At 53.9% G+C, this 27,118-nt stretch overlaps 2 protein-coding genes across 4 annotated transcripts in view; one reads left to right on the top strand and one right to left on the bottom strand.

The window, feature by feature from the left end:
* ITFG1 (integrin alpha FG-GAP repeat containing 1) overlaps positions 1-24,859 on the bottom strand; it is a 164,429-nt gene extending 139,570 nt beyond the window's left edge. Inside the window, exons 1-5 of the mRNA XM_066583997.1 lie at positions 24,636-24,859; positions 16,970-17,045; positions 14,980-15,131; positions 13,901-13,958; positions 11,195-11,269 (exon numbers count right to left, since the gene is read on the bottom strand). Of these exons, the coding sequence (XP_066440094.1) occupies positions 11,195-11,269; positions 13,901-13,958; positions 14,980-15,131; positions 16,970-17,045; positions 24,636-24,810 (536 nt within the window). The 5' untranslated portion in view covers positions 24,811-24,859. The remainder of the gene's footprint in view (positions 1-11,194; positions 11,270-13,900; positions 13,959-14,979; positions 15,132-16,969; positions 17,046-24,635) is intronic.
* A 12-nt stretch (positions 24,860-24,871) lies between these two features.
* Positions 24,872-27,118, top strand: part of PHKB (phosphorylase kinase regulatory subunit beta) — a 177,273-nt gene continuing 175,026 nt past the window's right edge. For 2 of the 3 annotated variants that reach the window (XM_066583993.1, XM_066583995.1), the window contains exon 1: positions 24,872-24,987. Coding sequence is in view for 1 of the 3 variants with exons in the window: in XM_066583996.1 (XP_066440093.1) it covers positions 24,921-24,987 (67 nt within the window). In the remaining 2 variants the exon portion in view is untranslated. The remainder of the gene's footprint in view (positions 24,988-27,118) is intronic. The other variant, XM_066583996.1, reaches the window with a different exon arrangement.

Here is a 27,118-nt window from a genome sequence, read left to right as displayed (position 1 = left end):
TTTGCCGTTCAGGAGCCTTAGAAAGCCGGGTGACAACTGTGTGGGCAGTATGACCGAGCATATAAGTCTTCAGCAATGCCATTTAGTTATATATGCTTTGCTTCGGTATTTCAGACTAACTAGGCAGATTTGCCATTCAGGAGCCTTAGAAAGCTGGATGCGATCTGCAGGCCCTTTAAATCAGAAGCACATCACATAATGTACGCAAAGAGCCTTGGATTGCCATCCTTGAGAGATCTGATTGACTCCTCAGCATCTAATCACCGCCGCAGTAACGAGAAGAAACAAGGGCCCAGGGGAAATATGGCAGACGAGGCGGCGTGTGTGAGCGCAGGACGGGCGGCTGCTGCATACATTATGGAGGAGCTGTCAGAGCGCTCGCGGCGCCCACGGAGCGCAGAACACGCCTCCTCGCTAGGAAAACATGCCGAAGTTAAATGGATTTGCTGGAATTTATTAGGAGAGACAAGCGGCGGCCAATATTCTGCTTATTCCAACAACAGGCGGAGCGCCACATGGCGCGGCGGGAGAACAGAGGAAGCGCGGGCAAACACGGGTAATTATGTCCCTGCGCGAAAAACATGGAGCCTAATCAGATGGAATGACATCCACAACACACACAACCGCCGTCATAACCCATGATCGGGTCTTCAAGGGGGTTTCCAGGTAGTGCCGGCTGTCAGCGCCGGGATACACCGGGGGCGGGCGAACTCCGCGGCTCCCTCAGCTGTGTAGTGGCCAATGCTTGTAATTGCAGGCGCAGATCCCATTTATTTCAATGAGAACCTTAATTACGAGCGCAAACCGATACTAGGGTCCGGCTCAAGTGTGTCCAAGTACTGAAGCGGGCACTGCCTGGAGAGACCCGTTAAAGGGACCTTCCCTCACGGGCGCATATTAAGGGAGCTTCTGAACTCGTGTAATACAAGGTCAATCACTGTATAAAGGAAAGTTCTGCAACATTCTAATATGTCATGTGTTTCCATTCCACAACTTCAGAGCTGAACTCACTGTTCTGCAGTGTTCAGAGCTCTATTTCTGTTAACAGTAACAAACAGCAGAATAGTGAGTGCAGCTCTGGGGTATAATACAGGATGTAAGTCAGGAGCAGTACAGGATCAGTAATGTATGTACACAGTGACTCCACCAGCAGAATAGTGAGTGCAGCTCTGGAGTATAATACAGGATGTAACTCGGGGTCAGTACAGGATAAGTAATGTATGTACACAGTGACTCCACTAGCAGAATAGTGAGTGCAGCTCTGGAGTATAATACAGGATGTAACTCAGGATCAGTACAGGATCAGTAATGTATGTACACAGTGACTCCACCAGCAGAATAGTGAGTGCAGCTCTGGGGTATAATACAGGATGTAACTCAGGAGCAGTACAGGATAAGTAATGTATGTACACAGTGACTCCACCAGCAGAATAGGGAGTGCAGCTCTGGAGTATAATACAGGATGTAACTCAGGATCAGTACAGGATAAGTAATGTATGTACACAGTGACTCCACTAGCAGAATAGTGAGTGCAGCTTCTGGAGTTGGGTGTGTGCTGGTTAAGCTCTGCAACTTCCAGGGTGTGGTCAGAGAAGGAGGTTCTGCTGAGTTTGGATCCCAGAGAAGGTGCACTTTTCTGGGCTTTGTTGGACATGGAGTACCGCACCTCCTCCCCCCGGGGCCACTTGGGGGGAGGGAGGGAAGTGATGGCAATGGCGGCATCAGAGTCTTCCGAAAAAACTTTGCCACGGGTGCCAGAAAAGCCAGCAGCCCGCAAGAAGACAGGAGCTGCTGGAGGTAAGAAGAGACTGGGTCCGGGCCGTGGCTGCAGCAGCGTGGCTCCGTTTGTCAGCACGGCAGCTTCTGACAGCACCGGGAGTGAGATGGTTACGCGCAGCCAGACCCGCAGGAGAGCAGGTGAGCCGCAGATACCGGTAAGCACGGGAATGTGGAGTGACAAAAAGAAGGAGGAATCCGTGATTGAGCTGGCCTCCCGGCTGGCTAAAAACATCACCGACTACAACTTTGCAGGGAAAATGTTGGTGGTACAAAAAGGGAAGCTCCGTGACGCCAAAATGTTACTGGAGCAAAAAGCTTCTAAAGACAAACAGGCAGAAGCCAGGTCAGCGATAAATAAGTGCAAAGACTGCATAAAGATGTGGGAAGCGGTGAGGGCAAAGATCCTGGAGGAGAGCGGGCCCTTTAAAGAAAAAATTCTGAACGACGACCGCTTTGCTAAGATGGCGGCAAGGTGCAGTGACCATGAGTCAAGTGATGGTGAAGCCTCAGATGAAGAGTTTGAGGATGTGCAGGAGTCCCTGGAGCAGCCTGTGTGCTCTCAAGACTTGGCACCAACGCCCAGAGGCACTACAAGTCCCAGAGGCAAGCTACCTGAAGAGATTGCGCTGCCTTCCACCTCAGGGGAATCTGAGGTGGAGGAAAGAACAGGGAGATTGCAGCTACAGAAGACCCCGCAGCCGGAAGCCTCTGTACATATGGAGGGCTTCATGTTTGGCGACGAGTTGCCAGAGCAAGGCACAAAGATAAAGAGAAAGAAAAAGAAACCGGAGAAGCTGCAGGAAAAGCTTGTGTTCGTTCCTGGGAGCTCTGGTCTGGCTGCAAAGTCGGATCAGAGTTCTGACCCCAAAAACCCCCCTGGCTCGGGCTCTGTGGTGGGCCTGGAGCGGGAAGTTGGGGAGAAAAGGGCCCAGCTGGTCAGACCCCCTGTCCCTGTGCTAGTTGGTAACAAGGGCAAGGAGATCAGTAAGAAAGGTGCAGTAAAGGCCAGTACAGATGCAGGTCGCGGTACCGGAAAGGAGGGTGGCAGCGGTGCCACTAATGCAGCAAGTGCTGCCTGTGATGCGGAGGGGGCTGTGGACCTAAAATCTGGGGTCTCCCATAATTTGGGAGCAAGTCAGGCCGGATCCCGCGCCTCCAGTGATGCGGAGGCAAAAAAGAAAAAAAGAAAAAGTAAAAACACAAGCAAAAATCCGGAGGTTTTACCATCTACCTCTGGAGAGGCCAGGACCCATGGACCACATGATCCAACGAAAAAAGTGGTAGATCCGGGGATGAATGTGCGAGAGCGTGCGGCAGATGTAAGGGACAAGGCCGAGGGTACACGTTCCTCTGCAGTTGCTGGGCCTCCGGGCACCTCGGGTACCCCTGGCGGCCAGGAATCTGGAGGCCCAGGGGATAAGGTAGTTAGGCCAGAGGGGTCATGGGGTCCAGTCGCCCCTCCGGCGGCGACAACACCTGGTAGGAGTTATGCCAGTGTCGCCGCTGGAGGGGAGGGGTCCTCCTTGTCTCCAGGCTCTAGGGAGGGCGTTTTGCAACAGCGTCTCCTGGAGGCTTTACGGAAGGGGGAGAGTACAATCACAGTTGGAGGAAGAGAGGTGGATCTATCTCTCTGGAAAGAGAGACATGGCTTGGGTGCCTTCCGAGAGCAAAGGGGGGAGACCGTATGGTCCCTACCGACACCCGGGCAGGACGCAGGTCGTAGGAATGTGGTCCGTCTTCGTTGGAGAGGCAATGATGCATGCCCCCCGAGGGCAAGGGTAGTGGAGCTTCTGCTGAAGATGGGCTTCAGGGCGGTTGACATCTTTGCCCTGATCCATCCCTACGGCACGTCTGAGTTTGACATCAGTTTCGTTCGCCCAGAGGGCCTAGAAATCTTCTGGGGGAATTACGAGCTGGTGAAAAACGAGCCCGGTTGGCGAGACTTTGCCATCCAGGTGGTGTCTCGCCAGAACGGTATCAAGAAGGTGACCGTTTTGACTCGTAATGAGTCACTTTCTTGCTTTGACATCATGACGTGGCTCAGTAGGTACGGAGAGGTGACGGAGATGCCCCAAAAGAACAGGGATGAGCACGGCATATGGTCTGGGGCCTGGACGTTCATGGTCAAGCTGAAGCGTTCAGGTAACTCAGTGGCACACATACCATCTGCAGCCTTCCTCGGCAGGGATCGTATCTTGGCCTTTTACCAGGGGCAGCCGAAGCTCTGCCACAGGTGCGGCGACCCCTCACACTTGAGCGCCGCTTGTAAGACCTTGAAGTGCGCTCTGTGTGGGGGTCTTGGTCATCTAGCCGCCTCCTGTGCAGAGATTAGGTGTAACCTGTGTGGTGACCTCGGTCACCCATTTAGTCGCTGTCCGCGCTCCTTTGCCAATGCGGTCTCAGCACCTACGGATGGGGGTCATGATGTGGCCTCCGGGGGTGAGGGGACCAGCAGAGGTGGAGGAGCTCAGGAGCCAGGGAAGAACCGGCAAAAGACGCCTGCAGAGCAGAGGCGTCAGGAGAAACGCAGACGGAGCAGGGAGCTGACAGGAGCACCCACAGCAGGTGGGTCGATGGTGGCCCCTGTTCCAGAAGCAAATCTCGCGGCTGAGGCTTTGAGGGACAGCGATTTAGATGAGGAGGACAGGAGGATCCAGAGGGAGGAGACCAACTCTGCAGATTCCTCCCACTGTGAAAGTGTGGATGGGGAAGGCAAGAGATGGCTAGAGAAACGGCGTAAGCTAGGTGCCACGAGGAGGAAACGAAGGGGGGATTCAAGATCTTCTCCCACCCCGGGCCAAGTACTGGAAGGAAAAGCCTGCTCACCTCCAGTTGGACTCTCCAATAGGTTCCGAGCCCTCCGAGACATCTCTTCCTCCTCTTCTGAGGGGGAGGCAGAGGGCAAGGTTCCTAGGGCAAAGAAAGGGTCAACAGGGGGCACTGAGTCTCCACCTCGTGAAGGCATAGTTCCTTCCGGGGTGGAGGCTACTCTGGAGCCTGGAAACAAGGACGACGGGGTCGGGGGATCCCTTGCTATGGACACATCTGTGTCCAAAAAAAGAGGCAAGGGGATTTCCTCTGACCCCGAGGAAGCGGGTGTGAGGAAGAAAGCCGTCTAATTTAATCACTCATGATGGCGGCACCCACTCCGCTGACTCTGGCATCAATTAACGTTGCCAGCATTAAGTCTGATACGGCTAGATTTGCGGCCTTTGATTTTCTCGGCCGCGTTGAAGCCGACATTTTATTTTTGCAGGAGACCAGGCTGTCCGATTTGGCAGCCATACATAAGGCAAAAAGGGAGTGGAGGTCAGGCCCTTCCTACTGGTCTCTTGCGGCCGAGCCGTATAGTGGAGTGGCGGTCCTTTTTACCGCAGCGGTTGAATGCCGACGAGTTATTGAATTAGAAATGGGAAGGTGCCTGATCTTAGATGTCCTCATGAAGGGACAAGAATTAAGACTTGTCAACATCTACGGTCCCCAGTCAAAAAAGGACAGGAAGAGTCTCTTTATGAGGATCAAGCCCTACCTTTTTACCAGCCGCCAAGTTGTCTTTGGAGGTGACTTTAATGCAGTCACGAGAGCCCGCGATAGGGGAGGCTCTGGAGACAGGCGGTTGACTTTTGACAGCGTCGCACTTAATAGCATAGCTAGCGAAGCTCGTCTGGTGGATGTCCACATCAGGCACACCCCAGGCCACGAGGGGTTCACCTATTATAGAGGTCAGAGCAGGTCTAGAATAGACAGGTTTTATTTGAAGGAGGAAGCCATCTCTTCACCAGTGTCCGTTGTTGAGGTGGAATTCTCCGATCACTGTCTAATATTGTTTTCTCTGAATGTTGCAGAGACCCCCCGGATGGGCAGAGGTTTTTGGAGACTGAATTCATCACTCCTGGAGGAAGCAGAGATAAGACAGTCCTTTGAGGATTTTCTGCAGAGCCAGGTACCATTACTGGATCTCTGTAGCAGTAAGTCAGAGTGGTGGGAGATGTTCAAGAGGAGGGCGGCAAGGTTCTTCCGAGAGCTCTCCAACCTCAGATGCCTGGACAGGTACCGCCTGTACAACGGCCTGAGGAGGAAACTCGAACATCTCGTTTCGACTGGAGGTAGCCGCGAGGAGATCTCCAGAGTGAAATCTTTGCTCAAGAAGTGCCAGTACGATAGACACGCATCCTTGGTTTTTGAGAGGGATTTCGGGAAGTACCGCTCGCCCGACCCTTACAGAAACTGTAGGATGTCAGTGAATAGTAAAGTGGTCACCGGACTGATCGATAGTACAGGATCCCTGAATCGATCCAGATCAGGGATTCTGGAGGTCGTCAGATCCTACTACTCGCAACTCTTGGGAAAGAGGGATCTAGATTCGGAAGTGATGTCGGCTTTCCTGGCTGAAACTGTCCCTGAGCCGGGGGTAGACACCTCTCTTGATGTTTTGACAGGAGAGATCAGAATAGAGGAAGTTAAACTGGCGATTGATGGGCTCCGGCTCAAAAAATCGCCAGGACCGGATGGACTAACATCCGAGTATTATAAGACCTTCAAGGACCTCTTGAGTCCCCTCTTGACGGAGGTATTAAATGAGTGTCTTTCCTCGGGCACTCTGCCAAAGTCAATGAGGAGGTCAGCTTTGATCCTTCTGGCAAAGGGTAAAGACTCGAGCCGTATTGAGAACTGGCGTCCCATAGCACTTCTCAATACGGACAGGAAGGTTCTGGCAAAAGTGCTGTTTAATCGGTTGGTCAAGTTTGCACCCCAGCTCCTCTCGGGGGCCCAGCATTGCTCTGTTCCAGGCCGTAGCACCTTTAGCGCTGTTCTTGGTGTCCGGGAGGCAGTGGAGCAGGGTAAGGCTGGTCACTGGGAGGGGTACTTGCTGTCCTTGGATCAGGCCAAAGCGTTTGATCGGGTTAATCACGAGTACCTCTGGTCAGTCCTTCTGAGATATGGCCTGCCAGTGGGGTTTGTTGATTGGCTGCGAACATTGTATGCAGGGGCTGAGACTTTCCCGCTGGTGAACGGTTGGCTTGGCCGCCCTTTTGAGGTGGGTTCCGGTGTCCGTCAGGGCTGTCCTCTAAGTCCCCTGTTGTATGTGTTTGCGATAGATCCCTTTCTTAGGAGGGTTGATCGTGGACCTATAGCAGGGGTCGGGATGGACCGGGCGGTGCCGGAGGCTACCCTGAGGGCAGTGGCATACGCCGATGATGTCACGCTCTTCGTATCCTCAAGGGAGGAGGCGGAGTTTGTGGTGTCGGAGGTGGATGCCTACTCAGAGGCATCCGGGTCCAGAGTCAACTGGGATAAGTGCGAAAGTCTCTGGTTAGGAAGGGGGGATCCTGTGTTTGATCTCCCGGACACTCTTCCGGTGCCCCAGACTTCAGCAAAAGTTCTTGGCATCAAATTTGGCCAGGGGGATTACCCCATGCAAAATTGGGTAGACAGGCTGGATGGTGCCACTCAGAAGGTAAACCAGTGGAAGGGTTGGTCTTTGACCCTTCGGGAAAGAGTTAGCCTGATCAAAACATACCTGCTCCCTTTATTCATCTACCTGGGCAGCGTATGCATTTTGCCAGAACCTCTCTGGACCCGGGTCTACAACTTGTTCTTCCTAATGTTGTGGGGGAACAGGTTGAACCTGATCAGGAGAGATGTTACATACCGCACGAGGAGACTAGGGGGGTTATCTATGGTCAACCCCGTGGTGTTTCTTGTAGACACCTTTTTTAAGATTAACATAGGCAACCTCTGGCAAGAAAGGGCTCCTCTGTGGGTCTACTCCTGCCGGGGATGGTTTCGGCCCTTCTTCCAGGAATGGGAGACAGGAGGGCGAGTGAAGGACCTTCGCACGCAGCATGGATATCTCCCGGCTTACGCTACCTTGGTTCTGAAGGTGATACGCCGGTGGGGTCTGGGGATGTGGGAGATCAGGACTCTGACGAGGAGGCTCCTCGACGAAAGAGTCCTGTTGACTCATTTCCAGAAGCCCCTGGCGCTCAAGGACTGCCCAAGTCGGGACCTGGAGGGAGGGTTACGTTTACTGAATTCAACCCGGGTCCCCTTGAAGTTTTGGGACTTGGCTTGGCGCTGCTTTCACGGGAGACTGTATGTAAGGGGTAACTTGAAGAGCAGGCCTCTGATTGACAGGGGTTGCCCCCGTCAGGAGTGCAGCGACGTGCTGGAAAGCATGGAGCATTTCCTGCTTCAGTGCCCCTTTAATACAGAGGTATACCAACGGGTAGGGGTCTCCATAGGCTGGCATCAGCTGGCACACCTCTCCTATGCGGAGTGGGCTTATGGAGCCTTCAGAGGCCTTGGTGGCAGGGACCGCTGCACTTTATTTCTAGTTAGCCTAGTGGTCAGGTTCCACATCTGGAGTGCACGGTGCCTGATTTCGACGGAACTGAAAGTCCTCCCCGTGGATACGGTATGTAGGAACATCCTGGGTGACCTGGTGAAGGTGCGTTCTTTGGAGTATGAGAGGCTGGGCACATCTAAGGCTTCTCTCCTATGGAGAGGGCTTGTATTTCGTTAGGGACAGTCTTTTCTTAATCTTCTAGGGGCAGAGTAGGGAGAGAATAGGGACAGGATAGGGAAAGAGGAGGGATAGGGCAGGGACAGTTTTCCATGAAGGGTCAGACTGAGGGGCAGACTAAGGACAGTCTAGGGCAAATTAGGGAGAGAATAGGGACACCTTTTTAAATTCAAGGGATAGAACATTGTGATGTCTGTGCCCGGCTTATCACCTCCAATCCCGGTGGGGGGCTGTGAGTGCACCATGAAGCTTTTTGTTTTGGTATGGGCAAAATGGAATGAAGTAGGGCTGCAGGAGAGCCGACCTTAGGCTTTCGGGTTATGTATATAGTATATATTATGTATGTTGGTTGGAGTGTATTATGCTTTTGTATATATTGTATATTGTATATATTCACGTTCTGGGTGGTAGGCAGGTTGGGTGGGGAGTTGGGGGGAGAGGGATTCACGCCTCGAGCCGTAGCCTGGCACGTCCCGAACATTGAACTCTGGGCACGGACTGGTGGAGCGGGCATGGCCCCCAGGCTGCGGCAGGCACAGTGTGCTATTTCTAAAAAAAAAAAAAAAAAAAAAAAACCCTGGTGTGGCTTGGCACATCCTGAACTAAGAACTCTGGGCATGGACTGGTGGAGCAGGCTTGGCCCCCAAGCTGCACTGGGGACCCAAAAAAAAAAAAAAAAACCAAGCATATTTTTAGTTAGTTATTTATGCCAGTTGGCTCGGTCTTTCTGTTTGAATTTGCTTATTTATGTTGCTATTTCAGTTATTTATGCTGTTTATGCTATTGCTTACATTTGTTTTGTGTGGGTACAGTGCGGCACGGCTGGACCTGGAGTTATAGTTTACAGGGTTTATGTAGTTATAGTTTCCTTAGTTTTATATTTTAGGTATATACCTGTATATTGTGTTATGGTTGTATATTGTGTTATATGCTGAGTGTGTATGTGTGTGGGTGTGTACGTCGGGGAGGAAACCCGGATATGGACATTTTACTTTGTTTATGGATCACGGACTGTGGGGGAAGGGCCTTATATTGCTTTATATGGTTATTCTTATTGTTACAGTTTGTCTTTGTTGTGTTTTTTACTTTTATAATAAAAGATCTACAGGATGTAACTCAGGATCAGTACAGGATCAGTAATGTATGTACACAGTGACTCCACCAGCAGAATAGTGAGTGCAGCTCTGGGGTATAATACAGGATGTAACTCAGGAGCAGTACAGGATAAGTAATGTATGTACACAGTGACTCCACCAGCAGAATAGGGAGTGCAGCTCTGGAGTATAATACAGGATGTAACTCAGGATCAGTACAGGATAAGTAATGTATGTACACAGTGACTCCACTAGCAGAATAGTGAGTGCAGCTCTGGAGTATAATACAGGATGTAACTCAGGATCAGTACAGGATAAGTAATGTATGTACACAGTGACTCCACCAGCAGAATAGTGAGTGCAGCTCTGGAGTATAATACGGGATGTAACTCAGGATCAGAACAGGATAAGTAATGTATGTACACAACGACTCCACCAGCAGAATAGTGAGTGCAGCTCTGCAGTATAATACAGGATGTAACTCAGGATCAGTACAGGATAAGTAATGTATATACACAGTGACCCCACCAGCAGAATAGTGAGTGCAGCTCTGCAGTATAATACAGGATGTAACTCAGGATCAGTACAGGATAAGTAATGTATGTACACAGTGACTCCACCAGCAGAATAGTGAGTGCAGCTCTGGAGTATAATACAGGATGTAACTCAGGATCAGTACAGGAGAAGTAATGTATGTACACAGTGACTCCACTAGCAGAATAGTGAGTGGAGCTCTGGAGTATAATACAGGATGTAACTCAGGATCAGTACAGGATAAGTAATGTATATACACAACGACTCCACCAGCAGAATAGTGAGTGCAGCTCTGGAGTATAATACAGGATGTAACTCAGGATCCGTACAGGATAAGTAATGTATGTACACAGAGACTCTACCAGCAGAATAGTGAGTGCAGCTCTGGAGTATAATACAGATGTAACTCAGGAGCAGTACTGGATACGTAATGTATGTACACAGTGACTCAACCAGCAGAATAGTGAGTACAGCTCTGGGGTATAATACAGGATATAAGTCAGGATCAGTAATGTGTGTACACAGTGACTCCACCAGCAGAATAGTGAGTGCAGCTCTGGAGTATAATACAGGATGTAACTCAGGAGCAGTACAGGATAAGTAATGTATGTACACAGTGACTCCACCAGCAGAATAGTGAGTAGTGAGTGCAGCTCTGGAGTATAATACAGATGTAACTCAGGAGCAGTACTGGATACGTAATGTATGTACACAGTGACTCAACCAGCAGAATAGTGAGTACAGCTCTGGGGTATAATACAGGATATAAGTCAGGATCAGTAATGTGTGTACACAGTGACTCCACCAGCAGAATAGTGAGTGCAGCTCTGGAGTATAATACTGGATGTAACTCAGGATCAGTACAGGATAAGTAATGTATGTACACAGTGACTCCACCAGCAGAATAGTGAGTGCTGCTCTGGAGTATAATACAGGATATAAGTCAGGATCAGTAATGTGTGTACACAGTGACTCTATGCAGATTACTTCTAGGTATATTATAGTAATGTAATTACAGTTCTGTTTAATCCGTCACAGTCCTTCGGTGCAGTGCAGCCCCCCCGTCCCCCCCCCCCCATCGTAGTCTTGGGGGTGGTTACATCTATTATGTATAAGTGGGGGATATGTCTTCCATTAAATAAGCTCAGCGGTGACATTAAATCCAAAGATCGCAGGTTTCTGTCCTGTTTGGCGCAGAAGAGGCTGAAAGCCGTGTTCGCCCTCGCTGCATTAAGATGTCACTTGCTGTCTGCGCTCTTACCCGCCATATGTGATTAGAGGCGTCAGGCTCCCAGCGGGAACGCCAAAGATATCAGGAACCAGGTCTCCATTAAAGCTGCACGAGGGAGAGACAAAAACAGGCTTTCAGGACATCAGGTAAATCCGACATGACTTACAGGCAAAACACTACTGATGACGCGACCGCAGGATGGGTCATCATTAGCTGATCGGATGGGGTCGTCACCCGGGACCCTGGACGATCAGCTGCTAGGGGGCCCACTGTCAGGGGGCGGAGTGGAAGCTGCTGCCCCGACCCGCTTAGTGGCTGGTGTTTGCAACTGCAGGCGGAGCTCTCATTGAAATCAATGTGAGTAGCACTTGCACTTACAAGCAGCGGCCACTATATGGGGGTCCGACCCCTGTGCTGCCGACAGCGGGTGCCTGATCAGCTGATTGGCCGGGGTCCTGAGCGGCAGACCCCATCTGATCTACTATTGATGACCAGTCCAGTATTTCTGAGCGACTACAATACACAGTCCTGCTAAGACCTCCAGAGCACGAGCTGCTCCTAGCATTGGCTCTAGATTAGAGTGTAAGCTCTTAGGACCAGGGTGTGTATTGTATATAAGGCCACTTTCAGTGAATGAAGGTGAACCGCGCCGAAGATCTCTTCCGCCTGACCGCCTCCATTCACTGTGACAGCGCAGACGGTCATAGAGGAACAACTTCATACTGAGTGAGAAAAGGCTCGACCAGTCGCTTCATTAGTGAGCTGAAACAAGCAGATAACGAGCAATTAACTACTCAGCGCCCTGCTGGGCCCCACTTGTACATGGGGCGACTATAGCTGGCTTACGGAAAGGCACCTTACAGCTTTCAGGACCAGTGCAGCCGGGGGGCCGAAGCTGGGGGGACACCCTAATCTCCCCATAGAAAACCCATGCAGACTCCGCCCAGCCCGTATATGTACCAGGGAGGTATAGGAACAGCTGAATAGTCGGCCCACAGCTAACAGAGCACATATACCCAAGGAGCAGGGTATTAGATTGTAAGCTCTTGGGAGCAGAGTATCTATTGTATATTAGATTGTAAACTCTTGGGCGCAGAGTATCTATTGTACATTAGATTGTAAGCTCTTGGGAGCAGAGTATCTATTGTACATTAGATTGTAAGCTCTTGGGAGCAGAGTATCTATTCTACATTAGATTGTAAGCTCCTAGGAGCAGAGTATCTATTGTATATTAGATTGTAAGCTCCTAGGAGCAGAGTATCTATTGTACATTAGATTGTAAGCTCTTGGGATCAGACTATCTATTGTACATTAGATTGTAAGCTCTTGGGCGCAGAGTATCTATTGTACATTAGATTGTAAGCTCTTGGGAGCAGAGTATCTATTCTACATTAGATTGTAAGCTCTTGGGCGCAGAGTATCTATTGTACATTAGATTGTCAGCTCTTGGGAGCAGAGTATCTATTGTACATTAGATTGTAAGATCCTAGGAGAAGAGTATCTATTGTGTATTAGATTGTTAGCTCTTGGGATCAGACTATCTATTGTACATTAGATTGTCAGCTCTTGGGATCAGGTTGTATGTGTCTTTGCAGCATCGGCTCTCTTGTGCCTGTAATTACATGCACATATATACAACAGGACAGATCCCATCCAGGGTGACAGCCGATTGCCACATCCGGGGTCCGGATGGAATTCTTTGCCCCCTGCAGTAGAACTCTCTAGGGAGTTTTTCGCCTTCCTCTGGCTCTTTGGGTTCAGCGGCTCTCACTGCTGGACTGGTCAGAAGGATAGCAGCAAGTCCTTTGGTCTCCACCGGTCCCCCCCAGAGTCGCTGTGATCATTGTGTCCTTAAAGGGCCGGTAGTATTTCCCTACAATGCTGCTTATTGCTCTTCTGATAAATAATGAATCCTATAATCTACATTGTTGGGTTGTCCGGATTGCTCCTCACATGGCGACCGTGATGAGCGCGATCGCTGCCGCCCAATATTCCACAAGTTATCCTGCACATAATACGGTGACAGCGGCTGCTGGACAGGATCTGCTCGTCATTCTGTCTGAGTGTAATCGGCCATTTACACGGGACGGTTATCGCTCAACCTTCATTCAAACAAACACATGTGAGCGATAATCGTGCCGTGTAAACGGGAAAAAAAATCACTTCGTATCCGTTCGCTGTTCGTTATCGCTGGACTGCAGGATTCTCGTTCCGTCTAAACGCTCCCCGCTTCACATAGAAGGTGAAGCACTGAGCGAGAAGCTGGCGATCCAGCGGTGAACGATGCCTGAACACTCTGCACGAGCGCTAACGACCTTAGCGGTGATCGCAGCGTTCAAGCAGCCATTTAGCCGACTGTCATCCCGTGTAAAAGAGCCATAACTGAAAGACGAGACTCCAGAGAGCAAAAGAGCGCAAAACTTCTATCACCGAGCAGCAGATAAACATCGCCTGTTCAGATGGATCCAGATTTCTGTTGCTGATGGGAGGTCAGAATTTGGCGCGAGCAGCATGAATCGCTGACCCCTTCCTGTCAGCCGGTCAGAACATGTCAGCACTGCCATCTAATCTGCAGCAACTACAAGAAGCTTCCTGTCCGCAGGCGCCGATTTTCCTGCAGAACAGTTTCATCACCTGTTGCTGCAGATCTGAAGGCCCAAGGAGTCCAACGCTACTAGATGGGGCTGATAAAGGGGCGGTCGGTGTATACTCGGAAGTAGACAGCGGATTACTTACTCCATGATGTGAGGCTCGTCGCTGTAGGTGTTATTAAGCTGCGACTTGTGATTGATACCTGGAAGATAAAACATACATGTAAATGTCTCGGCCCTGGAAATATGCAACAACTTATTGACTGGGGGGGGGGGGGGGTGGGTCTACACTTCCTATCACCTATTCCATCCGGGATCACTATAGTCACCCTCTCTCCTGCCTAAAACAGCTGGTAACAGGGAGCAGTAGAACGCATTCAACTGCACAGCAATGTGCACAGATATCCGCAGGCCTCCGATACGCCTCTGCTTCCCTGGGGCATAAAGTGAGCAGACTTGCTGTTTGGGGCCAAGAATACAACCAATATGGCCGCCATCAGACTTCTTACATTGACTGTTAGCTGGACGCCTTTACTGGAGGCTGACCTGGCAGCCTTTAAGGGGTCGTACCAAAACTGAAAGTTATCCCATATCCATAGGACAAGGAATAACTTGCTGATCAGTGGGGGGTCTTACTGCTGTGACCCCCACCAATCTACAGAACGGGACTCCTGTCGGCATGAAGGGTGCGCCATTTACTTCAAGGCGACTGATGGTCATCTCTGTGCAACCAGCTCTCCATCCAGTCTCCCCTCTCACTGCAGGAGGCGCTGTAACCCCACAGTGAGGAGGATGGGGACACAGAAACCCTGTTCTCGAGATCTGCAGGGGTCTCAGCTGGGAGACCCCCACGATCAGCAAGCTGCCCTGTGGATGTCGATAGGGGTAAACTTGCAATTCTGGCACAACGCCTTTAAGTCTTGAGTCAAATTTCTGCTCTTTAGCAACTTAAGGAAGTCTGTTTGTTAATCTTTGCAGAACTTTTGCTAAACTTTTTGTTATGTCGTGTGCAAACATTAGCTGCACGGGGCTGATTAGTCTGTGACTGGCGGTGCCGCGAGACGCTGATCCCTCCAGTCCAGTCAGCAGCACAGATGGCTCAGGCACATCCAAAGTCTCGCTCAAGCCTGCGGGTCAGGGAGGTGCGATTTACAAGCCATCCGGGCCAATCTGACTGCTAAGAGGGGCGCACATACAACTCAGACCTCCCAAACTGGCACTTACTGAGGGTCTGGTTCTGTCCCCAGTAGATAACGACAGACAGCGGGTGGTCCGCTCCATCTTTGGCGCTGGGTATGGTGGTCAGCAGAACGTCCATTTGGGAATCTCCATTGTAATCACCAGGTACCACGCTGGTAATAATCAAACCTTCGCTCCTAGGGGGGAAAGAATACAAAGATGAGCGACAGGAGGGAGAAATACCATAGCAGAGGCTTCCAGCATCACACAGGTCCACAGAACGCCGGGCGCCCACCATCACCCCTGGCAGGAGACGTGGGCGGAGATCATGTAGTAATGTATATCTATATTGGGGGGGCACAACTGGCGTCAGGGGCAGGGGGCTGGTTTTATGGGACCCCTAAATAGCATTATTTTAGAGAGACATCCCTGTAAATGGAACAGAGCGCCACCATTAGGCCTCCTTCCCACGAGCGTGACGGGCTCCGCAGCGTAATATTCCGCTGCGAAGCCCGTCACGGCGCCCCCCAGAGCCCCTATACTTACCTGCGGGAGATAGCGTGAAATCGCTTCCCCGCCCACCGCCGCGCGTCACCGCCCGTCACCGCCCACCGCCCTCGCGTCACCAGCCGTGTCACGTGCACGGCCGGCCGTGTCACGTGACGCGGCCGGACCGCGTCATTTGGCGTCATATGACGCTCGGCGGTGGGCGGGAAAGCGTTTTTTCACGCTATCTCCCGCTGGTTACAGCGGGAGATAGCGTGAATGGACGGCTTCCATTGACTGCAATGGAAGCCGTCAGTGCGTACAGCCCGTCCTCACCCGCAGAAAATAGAGCATGCTGCGGGTGAGGACGGGAGAAATCGCGGTGCGTAATTCCGCGGTGGAATTACGCATCGTGAGCATTGTGCTATTAGGTTCAATAGAACCTAATAGCTGCGGGCAACGCAGCGGATTTTCGCCGCGAATTACGCGGCGGAAATCCGTTCGTGGGAAGGAGGCCTTAGACGTGGCTGAACATAGATATCAGTGTGGCTGCTGTCAGAGAGAAGCGGCTCACCGCGTGGGGACAGGTGAGTGCTAATGGTGAGTTGTGGGGGTGCCACCGCCATGGGTGCAGCACTATGGTGGCACTAATTCTACAAACAGCGCCATAAGGAGCGGTACTGTGTGGACGGCATTGTCACAATAAGGGACACTGCATGGTTGGCAATACCGGGGAAGCGGGATGTGTTACTGGCACCATCATGAGGCACTGGGGCACACTGCATGGTTGGCACTACCAGGGAAGTGGGATGTGTTATGGTCACCATCATGAGGCACTGGGGTACACTGCATGGTTGGCACTACCAGGGAAGTGGGATGTGTTATGGTCACCATCATGAGGCACTGGAGGACAATCATGGTTGGCACTACCAGGGAAGTGGGATGTGTTACTGGCACTATCATGAGGCACTAGGGGACTAGTACTACCAGCTAGTCCTGTTATAGGGGTACTGTAATGAAGGCCACTGGGGGCAGCACTGTCGGGTCACCAATGCTATGGAATGGCACAGTGGGGAATGCCAATGCTACTGGACAGCAATTGGTGGATAACATTGTCATACTAGGAGACTCTGCCCAGCTGGCACACCTGAAGGGGGACTGTATGGCTGGCCCTGTTAAAGGGGCATTGTTATGAGGTCTACTGTCTAGATGGCATTGTCATAATAAGGGGACACCATGGGGTTAGGACTACTAAAAGGAGTGATATTGGCATTTTTTCATGCCAGCTTGTGGCTGGCATTACTGGTGGAGGCACTGTGGCTGGCATTATGAGGGGCACGGTCCACATCCCATCTCTGTACTCTCTTACGCGAGGACGTGTAAAGTTTGTGCCCCCCTGCTCTGTACATCGGACCTCTGGATGCCTTACATGAATAGGAATCAGACTGAAGTATTGCTATATTTTCCCAAAACACGACATTCTAGTACAGCGGCCCATCAGTCGCACCCCGCCGTCCGCAGCGAGCACTCGGCTCCATCGCCTACTTACTCTAATGATAGTTTGACTTTGGGGCTGAAATACGGCGTCGCCTTCAGGTCTGCCAAAAAGATTCTTAATTCATTACCTGAAAGGACAAAATGGTAAAAAGCCAAGTGAGAGAAGCTGCGGTGTAAATCAACTTTACGAGACAGATTTACTAAACTGGGACGTTTCTTGCACAAACTCGCAGACGCACTGTTATTCTTACAGTTTGATACAGAGTGACGGGGGGGGGGCTACAGGCGGACGGTGATCCCCCGGCGGACCAAAAGGCGGACGGTGATCTCCTGGCGGACGGGGGGGGGGGGGGGGCTACAGGCGGACGGTGATCCCCCGGCAGACCAAAAGGCGGACAGGGGGTGCCTATAGGCAGACGGTGATCTCCCGGCGGACAAAAAGGACAGACAGGGGGGCCTACAGGCGGACGGTGATCTCCCGGCGGACCAAAAGGCGGATGGTGATCCCCCGGCGGACCAAAAGGCGGACAGGGGGGCCTACAGGCGGACGGTGATCTCCCGGCAGACGGGTTCGTCTTCCAGATTTTAGTCTATTCGATGCTAGAAAACAGCAGCAAGCGGCCGCTAATAATCAAAGAGGCCGGACGCTCCCCACGCCTCAGGAAAGTGTTTGCTAAAAGCTTTTCCAGTTTGCTTAAGAGGTTTTCCCATCACGGAGGTTTATCCCATACCCACAATACAAGGGATATATGTGCGATTGTGGGGGTCCGATGACTGGGACCCCAAGAATAGCACCCCCGAAGGCCCTATGTGAATGAAGCAGCGGTGCATGTGGTTTACCATGACTTCATTCACTTCTATGGGATGGGATGGACTGCTAAATGCATTGACCCCTGCCTGTCCCATAGAAGTGAATGGAGGGGCGATCAGTTACACACAGCACCCCTCCGCTTACACGGTGCTATCGGAGGCACCATTTTCTGGATCACTGGAGGTTCTGATGCTCAAACCAGCAGGAATCAGACATTTATCCCCTAACCTGTAGATAAGGGATCAAGGTCTTGGTAGTAAAACCCCTTTAAGTGACAATAAGTCTTAAAGGGGTTATCCAGTTGTAAACTATTGATGCTATCTAAGGGCAGACCATCAATAGTAGATAAGCAGGGGTTCCTTGTTAAGGTCATCAGCTTATTTCTACAGGAAGTAGACAGCGCCATTCTTTCTGCGGTGGCCAGGCTTGGTATTACAGGCAAAGCTCCCGAGAAATGAATAAGAAATTGTCAACCAATTTAGCATTTAAGTTTGCAGATTATTGTCTGAACATCTGAAGGGATCTGCTGGGAGTTGAAGTGACTCAGTCACAAGCTGGAGATCCCTGCTTTGTGACGCTTCTTAGGGCCCTTTTACACGGAGCGATCACTGGTCAGATTCTTTCAGAACGACCAACCATAATTTGTTTGTGGTTCAATTTGTCGGGGTGCGACATGCTGGGGGCGACAGTGCCGCCGAGACACCCCCCCCCCCCCCCGGTGAGCGACCGCGGCACCGTCAGGCCGGGACACCCTGGGGGCGACCGCGGCACCGTCAGGCCGGGACACCCTGGGGGCGACCGCGGCACCGTCAGGCCGGGACACCCTGGGGGCGACCGCGGCACCGTCAGGCCAGGACACCCCGGGGGCGACCGCGGCACCGTCAGGCCGGGACACCCCGGGGGCGACCGCGGCACCGTTCTGCAGAGACCTGTACTGTTTGCTAAGAGCTGAAGGCTCGGTTTTCTATTCTATCAACCTCTGTAAAAGTAAACACTCCACCCCACGGCTGGCACTGAGATGGGCGCTGCAGGGTGTGTTGGGCACACAGAGAGCTGGCGCAGCCGATACAGACACCCTACAGCCAGCAGGAATATAAAAGTTGTCTAAGGCCGGGCTCACACGAACAGGTCGGACCCCAACATGTGGAAGACCTGCGATCATTCACGGGGAGTAACTGCGAAGGATCACGGATGTCAGCATTCTCCGCAGGATGTTCGCTATGCACAGCGTACCGTCCGCGCGGAAGAACGATCCCTCCTCTCCGGACGGCATTCTTATCTATTTTCCTCTGAAGCTGCGAGCGTTTCCGCCGCTCACACGCAATGTTAATAGTATATGGGCTAGGGGGCGCTCACACTCATTGACTTTAATGGGGGCTGTCAGCACGGAATCCGCGCTAAATTAAAGCACTCTGCGTGCTCTAACAATACGCAATTTCCTGCCTACGAACGGAAATCCATTGTGATTTTCCGCTTGCGGAGGAGAAATCGCAACATCCTGTGATTTTGTGCGGGCTACGTACGGCCGGTTTCCATTGAAGTCCATGGAAGCCGTTCGTCCCGCGGCCATTCTGCAGTCATCAGGGTCCGTGCGGCCGCTGCCGACTTCCTGCACAGGTACGCAGGGTCCTCAGCCGTGGGCAAGGTGGGATTCCGCTGTGGTCTCCCGCCTGCAGGATCCGACCCACCCGTGGACATTGCGCCTAAGGCCGCCCTCACGCATGGACGCGGTAAAGCGCTGAGATTCCAATTGCGGCACTTTGCTGTGGTTTTAATTTTGTTTTTTCACCGCAGCGCGTTTTGGAGCGTCCCATAATGGTGATGGATGATAAGGTGCGCTAAACGCAGAAAAATAGGGCAGACAGCGCTAGAAAATTGTGGCGCTGTTCCGCGCCGCGATCAAAAGCATGCTGGAGAAACAGGGCAAAAACTGAAGGCCAGGATGAGGTCCCTCCGGTATTTGGTGGAGCATTGCTCTAATCACGGACACAACAAAGAACAGATGAAAGTTATGATACTAAAGGGCAACTTCAAATCTCAGCGTCACAGAAGACGTCGGGAGCAGAAGAGCATAACAAGAGTACAAAGGCGGAAGCGACATCGGAAGCGGCTTCATGCAGGAGAATATGAGAAGAGCCTGGTGACCCCCGAACACCAGTCTACAGACCATAACACACCGCCTGGTGACCATAACACTGGCACATCCCACCCGTCACACCGAGTCACACATGGTGTCTGTATCAAAGTCACAACTATAGACAAACACAATGTAACTAATAACACACAGCTGTACCGCCCGTCATCCACAGTACAGGGGGAAAGTAAGTGACCCCCTATGTAATGTAACTAATAACACACAGCTTTACCGCCCATCATCCACAGTACAGGAGGAAAAGTAAGTGAACCCTTGAATGTAATAACCTGTAGATCTAATTTTGGACCCTTCCTCCCTGAAAGTGTGTTTTAGTTCATTAGTATTTCTGTAATGCCTTGTATACACTGTCCTCTTGACGTCCCCAGCATCTCCACAGGGTTAGAGTCAGGACTGTGACTTGGCCATTCCAAGGTACTGGTGCATCTTGTCTCCACCAGAACTATAGGTAGAGTTATAGGTGTGTCCTGGTGGAGTTTTAGGGAACGCCCAGATCTGCTGATTGGCTATCTTTGCTACGCCTCCGCCACAGCGCCAAGACCACGACCCCCCTCCAAAATAGCCCCAGACCACGACCCCCCTCCAAAATAGCCCCAGACCACGACCCCCCTCCAAAATAGCCCCAGACCACGACCCCCCTTCAAAATAGCCCCAGACCACGACCCCCCTCCAAAATAGCCCCAGACCACGACCCCCCTCCAAAATAGCCCCAGACCACGACCCCCCTCCAAAATAGCCCCAGACCACGACACCCCTCCAAAATAGCCCCAGACCACGACACCCCTCCAAAATAGCCCCAGACCACGACACCCCTCTACCATGATGCCCACTCCACCATACTGCCTCTCCATCAGGCTCCGCAGTTGGATGAGGTCTTAGTGTTGGTTCGCAGCACTCGTCTTCCTCCACGTTATACATTTGCACTAAAACCTTCCACTTTTGTGCCACGCGTCCCTAGAACACCCCCCAGAAGCATTGTGGGACATCCAGCTGGTCTCCGGATAACATGAGATGGCTGCAATGTATTTCTTGGCCAATAGCGGCTTTCTTGGAGTGATTCCAACAGAGCGCCAACTCCTAGAAGGAGCAGCAGAGGTGTAGCTACTGGTGGGGGCGTCTATCCCAGGACCAGCCCCATGGTGAAGTCTATCCAGAGCCCTGGTGAACTCTACACTCAACCATATGGGTGCCAGTAGAAACCTGTGGTCGAGGATGGCGCCACCCACAGGTTCTCATTCTACTACTCTCCGACCTATAGGACTAGCTGTGGCGGTACATCCTACAAGAAGCTAACACCACAGATAGGACCATCTTCCTCCCAGCGCCGGTCATGTGATGATGCCAGGCCGAGGGCAGGCTCTGCACCCATCACGGGGCGGCAAGAATAGTCTTCTATTAACCCATTAATATAAGTTATTGTTTGAGGACCTCAATTCTGCTTGTACCAAGATAGGTAGTCATCCCCATTCCATAAAGCTTTATGATCAGTCCAACCGCTGGGACCCCCATCGATCCTGAGAACGGGGGTCTTGTAGGTGCCCACATAGATGAAGTGGAGGACACATTCATTTCAATGGGAATGTCTGAGGTCGCCCAGTACAAGCGCTCCGCTATCGTTCCCTATGAATGGCGCGGCGGTGCGCATCCTCTGCTGCCTTTATGTGGGGACCTTCAGGACCCCTGTCCTCGGGATGAGTGGTGGCCCCAACGGTCGGACCCGCAGGGACTGTAAAGATATCCCCTATCCTTGGGTGGGGAGGCACGTTTATGGTATAGGCACACGGTAGAACCTGGGGCTAAAAACCATGGCAGAAACCACAGCTGAGCGGCGGCCATAAAGATGTAGGGCTGCAGATTGTCGCACTGTGCGGGCTGCGGCACGGATCGCCAACATACCGGACGCCACGCAGATCTGTCGCAGAATCAACGCGGATTTTAAGTCAAATTCTGCGGCAAAAACCCACCGTATTAACACATACAGCATAACCTGGCACAACCCTGCAGGGGGCACCATTACCACCACAGGGGCACAAGAGGCATTATAGAAGGCACAACCCTGCAGGGGGCACCATTACCATCACAGGGGCACAAGAGGCATTATGGAGGGCACAACCCTGCAGGGGGCACCATTACCACCACAGGGGCACAAGAGGCATTATAGAAGGCACAACCCTGCAGGGGGCACCATTACCATCACAGGGGCACAAGAGGCATTATGGAGGGCGCAACCCTGCAGGGGGCACCATTACCATCACAAGGGCACAAGAGGCATTATAGAAGGCACAACCCTGCAGGGGGCACCATTACCATCACAGGGGCACAAGAGGCATTATGGAGGGCACAACCCTGCAGGGGGCACCATTACCATCACAAGGGCACAAGAGGCATTATAGAAGGCACAACCCTGCAGGGGGCACCATTACCATCACAGGGGCACAAGAGGCATTATGGAGGGCACAACCCTGAGGGGGCAGCACCATTACCATCACAAGAGCACAATAGGCATTATAGAAGGCACAACCCTGCAGGGGGCAGCACCATTACCATCACAGGGGCACAAGAGGCATTATAGCGGGCACAACAGTGGGCATTATTTGGGGTTCACAAGGCGGCACTGCTAAGGTACGCTCACCCGGGGTATTCGTGGCTCTCCCACCGCAGCTCTAGTTAATGGGCAAAATCCCCATCCTGAATTCTGCCGTTTCCTCGTGGATTGCGGTCACGAAGCGGCGAGTAACTTGACGTCTCATCATGCCAGGACTCTGCAGGCGTATGGCGCCCGTTCTCAGGACTACATCCGGATGCGGAGCCGCGGCGAACACCAGCACAGAATTGTGCGGCAAAGGGGAATTGCGCATCGCCACCCTCAGGCCGGGCTCAGACGACCAGATCGTCCGAGCCGCCGGTATTATGCAGGTATTGGAAGGCATGCGGAGTCGAAGTTTCCTTCACACCTGCGGGAACGAACTGCGTATTCTGTGAGCGGAAGAAAAATGGCAGCATGTTGTATGTTAGCGCGGTTTGGCTCCATTGATGTCTGTGAATGTGTGCGAGCCGCAGCCCAGGCGCCATTTACATATACGTACGGGTGGCGGAATCACGGACAACCTGCTAGGAGACCGGGAAGGAGGAGAGAGGATATGTGCCCGCCGGGCCGTCGGACGGAGCAATATTCGGATGTCATACCCCGCGAACGAGCCGCTGTCCATGTGCGGAAAACCGCGTGCGACCATTCACAATTCATTACTGTGAGGCAGAATCTGACCTGTTCGTATGAGATCGGCCTTACAGTGTAGCGTTACTGCGCGGGCCACGCCACGGGCACCTCCACCGCACGCGCACCACACCAGGGGCACCGCTACTGCGCGCACGCTCCACGCCACGGGCACCGCTACTGCGAGCGCCACACCACGGGCACCTCTACTGCGAGCGCGGGCCACACCACGGGCACCTCTCCTGAGTACGGGCCACACCACGGGCACCTCTGCTGCGCCAGCGCCACCCCATGGGCACCTCTGCTGCGCCCGCGCCACCCCATGGGCACCCTTCTTTCCGGACCGCGGCACCCCATGGGCACCCTTCTTTCCGGGCCGCGGCACCCCATGGGCACCCTTCTTTCCGGGCCGCGGCACCCCATGGGCACCCTTCTTTCCGGCCGCGGCACCCCATGGGCACCCTTTTTTTTTGGGCCACAGCACCCCATGGGCACCCTTCTTTCCGGGCCACGGCACCCCATGGGCACCCTTCTTTCCGGGCCGCGGCACCCCATGGGTACCCTTCTTTCCGGGCCGCGGCACCCCATGGGTACCCTTCTTTCCGGGCCGCGGCACCCCATGGGTACCCTTCTTTCCGGGCCGCGGCACCCCATGGGCACCCTTCTTTCCGGGCCGCGGCACCCCATGGGCACCCTTCTTTCCGGGCCGCGGCACCCCATGGGCACCCTTCTTTCCGGGCCGTGGCACCCCATGGGCACCCTTCTTTCCGGGCCGTGGCACCCCATGGGTACCCTTCTTTCCGGGTTGTGGCACCCCATGGGCACCCTTCTTTCCGGGCTGTGGCACCCCATGGGCACCCTTCTTTCCGGGCTGTGGCACCCCATGGGCACCCTTCTTTCCGGGCTGTGGCACCCCATGGGCACCCTTCTTTCCAGGCTGTGGCACCCTTGTTTCCGGGCCACGGCACCCCATGGGCACCCTTCTTTCCGGACCGCGGCATCCCATGGGCACCCTTCTTTCCGGACCGCGGCACCCCATGGGCACCCTTCTTTCCGGACCGCGGCACCCCATGGGCACCCTTCTTTCCGGACCGCGGCACCCCATGGGCACCCTTCTTTCCGGACCGCGGCACCCCATGGGCACCCTTCTTTCCGGACCGCGGCACCCCATGGGCACCCTTCTTTCCGGACCGCGGCACCCCATGGGCACCCTTCTTTCCGGACCGCGGCACCCCATGGGCACCCTTCTTTCCGGACCGCAGCACCCCATGGGCGCCCTTCTTTCCGGACCGCGGCACTATTTCTGAGGCGTAATTCTGCGTGTAACACCAATATTGCGTAGCATCTAGAGGCGCAGTAACCAGGCTCTGGGTGCTTTGTGTAATGGGCACAGCGCTTTCTGAGCTCCATGCTGCCAGTTATCTCTTGGAGCAGTCATTACACTTCTGCACGGAGGGCTTGCCCCAAGAGCTGACAATCTCCTCCCCACCCCCCGCCTCTCTCACCGCTTGCCCCAAGAGCTGACACTCGGCCCCTCTCACCTCCTCTCACGATGAACAGATCCGTCTGTTTATCCGCGTTGAAGTCCCCGAAGGCCGCCAGCCAGCCCCGGGTCTCGGAGCCCAGCACTTCACCGGTGACGTTCTTCAGGGAGGCCCGGAGCGGAGACACAGCGGTGAGCAGGAGAACGAGCAGCGGCCCCGCCAGCGCCATCATCCCGGCTGTCAGCGGCGACACGTCCTGCGCGGCACTTCCGGGGTGTGACGTCACTGCGCGCCGCGGACGGCGGCCGAGAGCGGCCAGAATAGTAGCGCCGCAGAGCTGCCATGGCTCAGGTGCTGGCGGACGTGAGCTGGAAGGTGCTGGGGCTGCGGGCTCGGAACAGGCGTTCAGGTGCGGACTGTGTGCTGTGTGAGGGGCCCCAGCATGGTGGCCCCTGAGTGGGCAGAGCAGGGGTGCCTCCATGTGTGCCCGGCTCCCGGGGGCCCCTGTATGCCCGGCTCCCGGGGGCCCCTGTGTGCCCGGCTCCCGGGGGCCCCTGTGTGTCTTGCTGCCGTTTGGTGACATTTTGGTCCGTTTGACCGCATTATTTTCTCTAGTAGGAAGCGTTCCACAATTGGCGCGGTCACATGACTTCTGTAGATTCTGCAATGGCGGAGCTTATCGCCATAGAAACGTGTTACTGTGATGTCCGTCTCCGGTCCGCTGCGCAAAAACATGTCATATGCGCCGTACCCCCCCGTGGGAACCTGGCGGTCAACGTCTGGCTGCGGCTCCAGTTTTGCGCCAGCCGCAGTTCTTGACAGCGCGATGGCGGATGTTTTGCTGATGAGTTTTGCGCGGTGCTCTTGTCACGTGTAATACCGCGGCCGTTGTGCTCGCCATATTTTGGCGCTCCGCTGCTATGACACCGTAGCAGGAAGTTTGCGGTTTTTGCCGCGCTTCGAAGTCCCGTTTCATAGAGCGACGGCGCTATACGGACCCCCGTTACTGAGGACCCGCCATGTGGAGAGGCCCCCCGCGTCCCGGAGACCCCCTTACAGATCGGCGTATGACAGGCCAGCCTTCGTGAATCCCCCCCCCCCTCCCGGATGTATTCGCGCGCTGTTACATGTAAGGGCAGCGCAGACCCCGTTGTTTCCTGCGTCGGGCGGTCAGAACTGCGTTTGCACACGTGAAAAAAAATCGTGTTTTGGTCGGTATTACGGACTGCGCTGGCTCGTTAACCTCAGCGGGATCGTGTGGGTACGTGCGATACGTGAATATCCCCCCGGCGTATCTGCGCTGCCGATGGTGATCTCACAGAAGATACATTGTAACAAACCCTCAGCTGCGAGGAGTCTTAGGTCTGGGCAGGTTTCAGCCGCTGGATGTGCTGAAAGCAAGCAGAGATCTTATGAATAGTGATGGAGTGAAGCCCAAACGCCGCAGCCCTCGTCTCCGTACGCTGATTGCCCCGACCGGACGTAACTGGCGGGCCGCTCCGGTTTGGTTCCACCCCAAAGAAGATATTTGGAAACCTGTGTAGAGCGGTTTGGCGGTCCTGCAGAGGGCAGTGTCCATGCGGTGCGGCGGTCCACGTGGTGCAGCGGTCCTGCGGAGGGCAGTGTCCATGCGGTGCGGCGGTCCACGTGGTGTGGCGGTCCCATAGAGTGGCGGGCGTCCGCACCTCCTCCTGCCAGTAACGAAAATCTAAAACCCGATGTTTGGATTGTGTATCAGTGGCGACTGCTGTAGCCTCCCCCACCCCTCCATTGTTGTAGGTCCTTCTGTGGTGACCTCCACCCCACCCTGGGTAATCCCAGAGTACACACACAGGGGGCGCTTATCTCTGGCATACAATGAGGTCCTTGGGGCGCGTTCACACCCCGCCGATTAGCTGCAGAATGTCCACAGCTGAAAATCTGCATCAAAACCCACAAGATTTAGACATAGCCCCCTGACTGAGGAGAGGGAGGGGGGAGTCCCAGAGTAAATGGCCATAAAGTGGACAGGCTGCGGCGATAAATTGTTCATAGGATATCAATTTCCCACTTTGCTGCTTCGGTAAACACTGCGGGTCGTCCGTGCTGCGGGTCGTCCGTGCTGCGGGTCGTCCGTGCTGCGGGTCGTCCGTGCTGCGGGTCGTCCGTGCTGCGGGTCGTCCGTGCTGCGGGTCGTCCGTGCTGCGGGGGTCCGTGCTGCGGGTCGTCCGTGCTTCGGGGGTCCGTGCTGCGGGTCGTCCGTGCTTCGGGGGTCCGTGCTGCGGGTCGTCCGTGCTTCGGGGGTCCGTGCTGCGGGTCGTCCGTGCTTCGGGGGTCCGTGCTGCGGGTCGTCCGTGCTTCGGGGGTCCGTGCTGCGGGTCGTCCGTGCTTCGGGGGTCCGTGCTGCGGGTCGTCCGTGCTTCGGGGGTCCGTGCTGTGGGTCGTCCGTGCTGTGGGTCGTCCGTGCTTCGGGGGTCCGTGCTGCGGGGGGTCCGTGCTGCGGGTCGTCCGTGCTTCGGGGGTCCGTGCTGCGGGTCGTCCGTGCTTCGGGGGTCCGTGCT

Source organism: Eleutherodactylus coqui, chromosome 11 (assembly GCF_035609145.1).
Source record: "Eleutherodactylus coqui strain aEleCoq1 chromosome 11, aEleCoq1.hap1, whole genome shotgun sequence".
In the NCBI taxonomy this organism is placed as follows: domain Eukaryota; kingdom Metazoa; phylum Chordata; class Amphibia; order Anura; family Eleutherodactylidae; genus Eleutherodactylus; species Eleutherodactylus coqui.
Note: the sequence above shows the minus strand (reverse complement) of the source record. Positions and strands in the feature narration are given on the sequence as shown.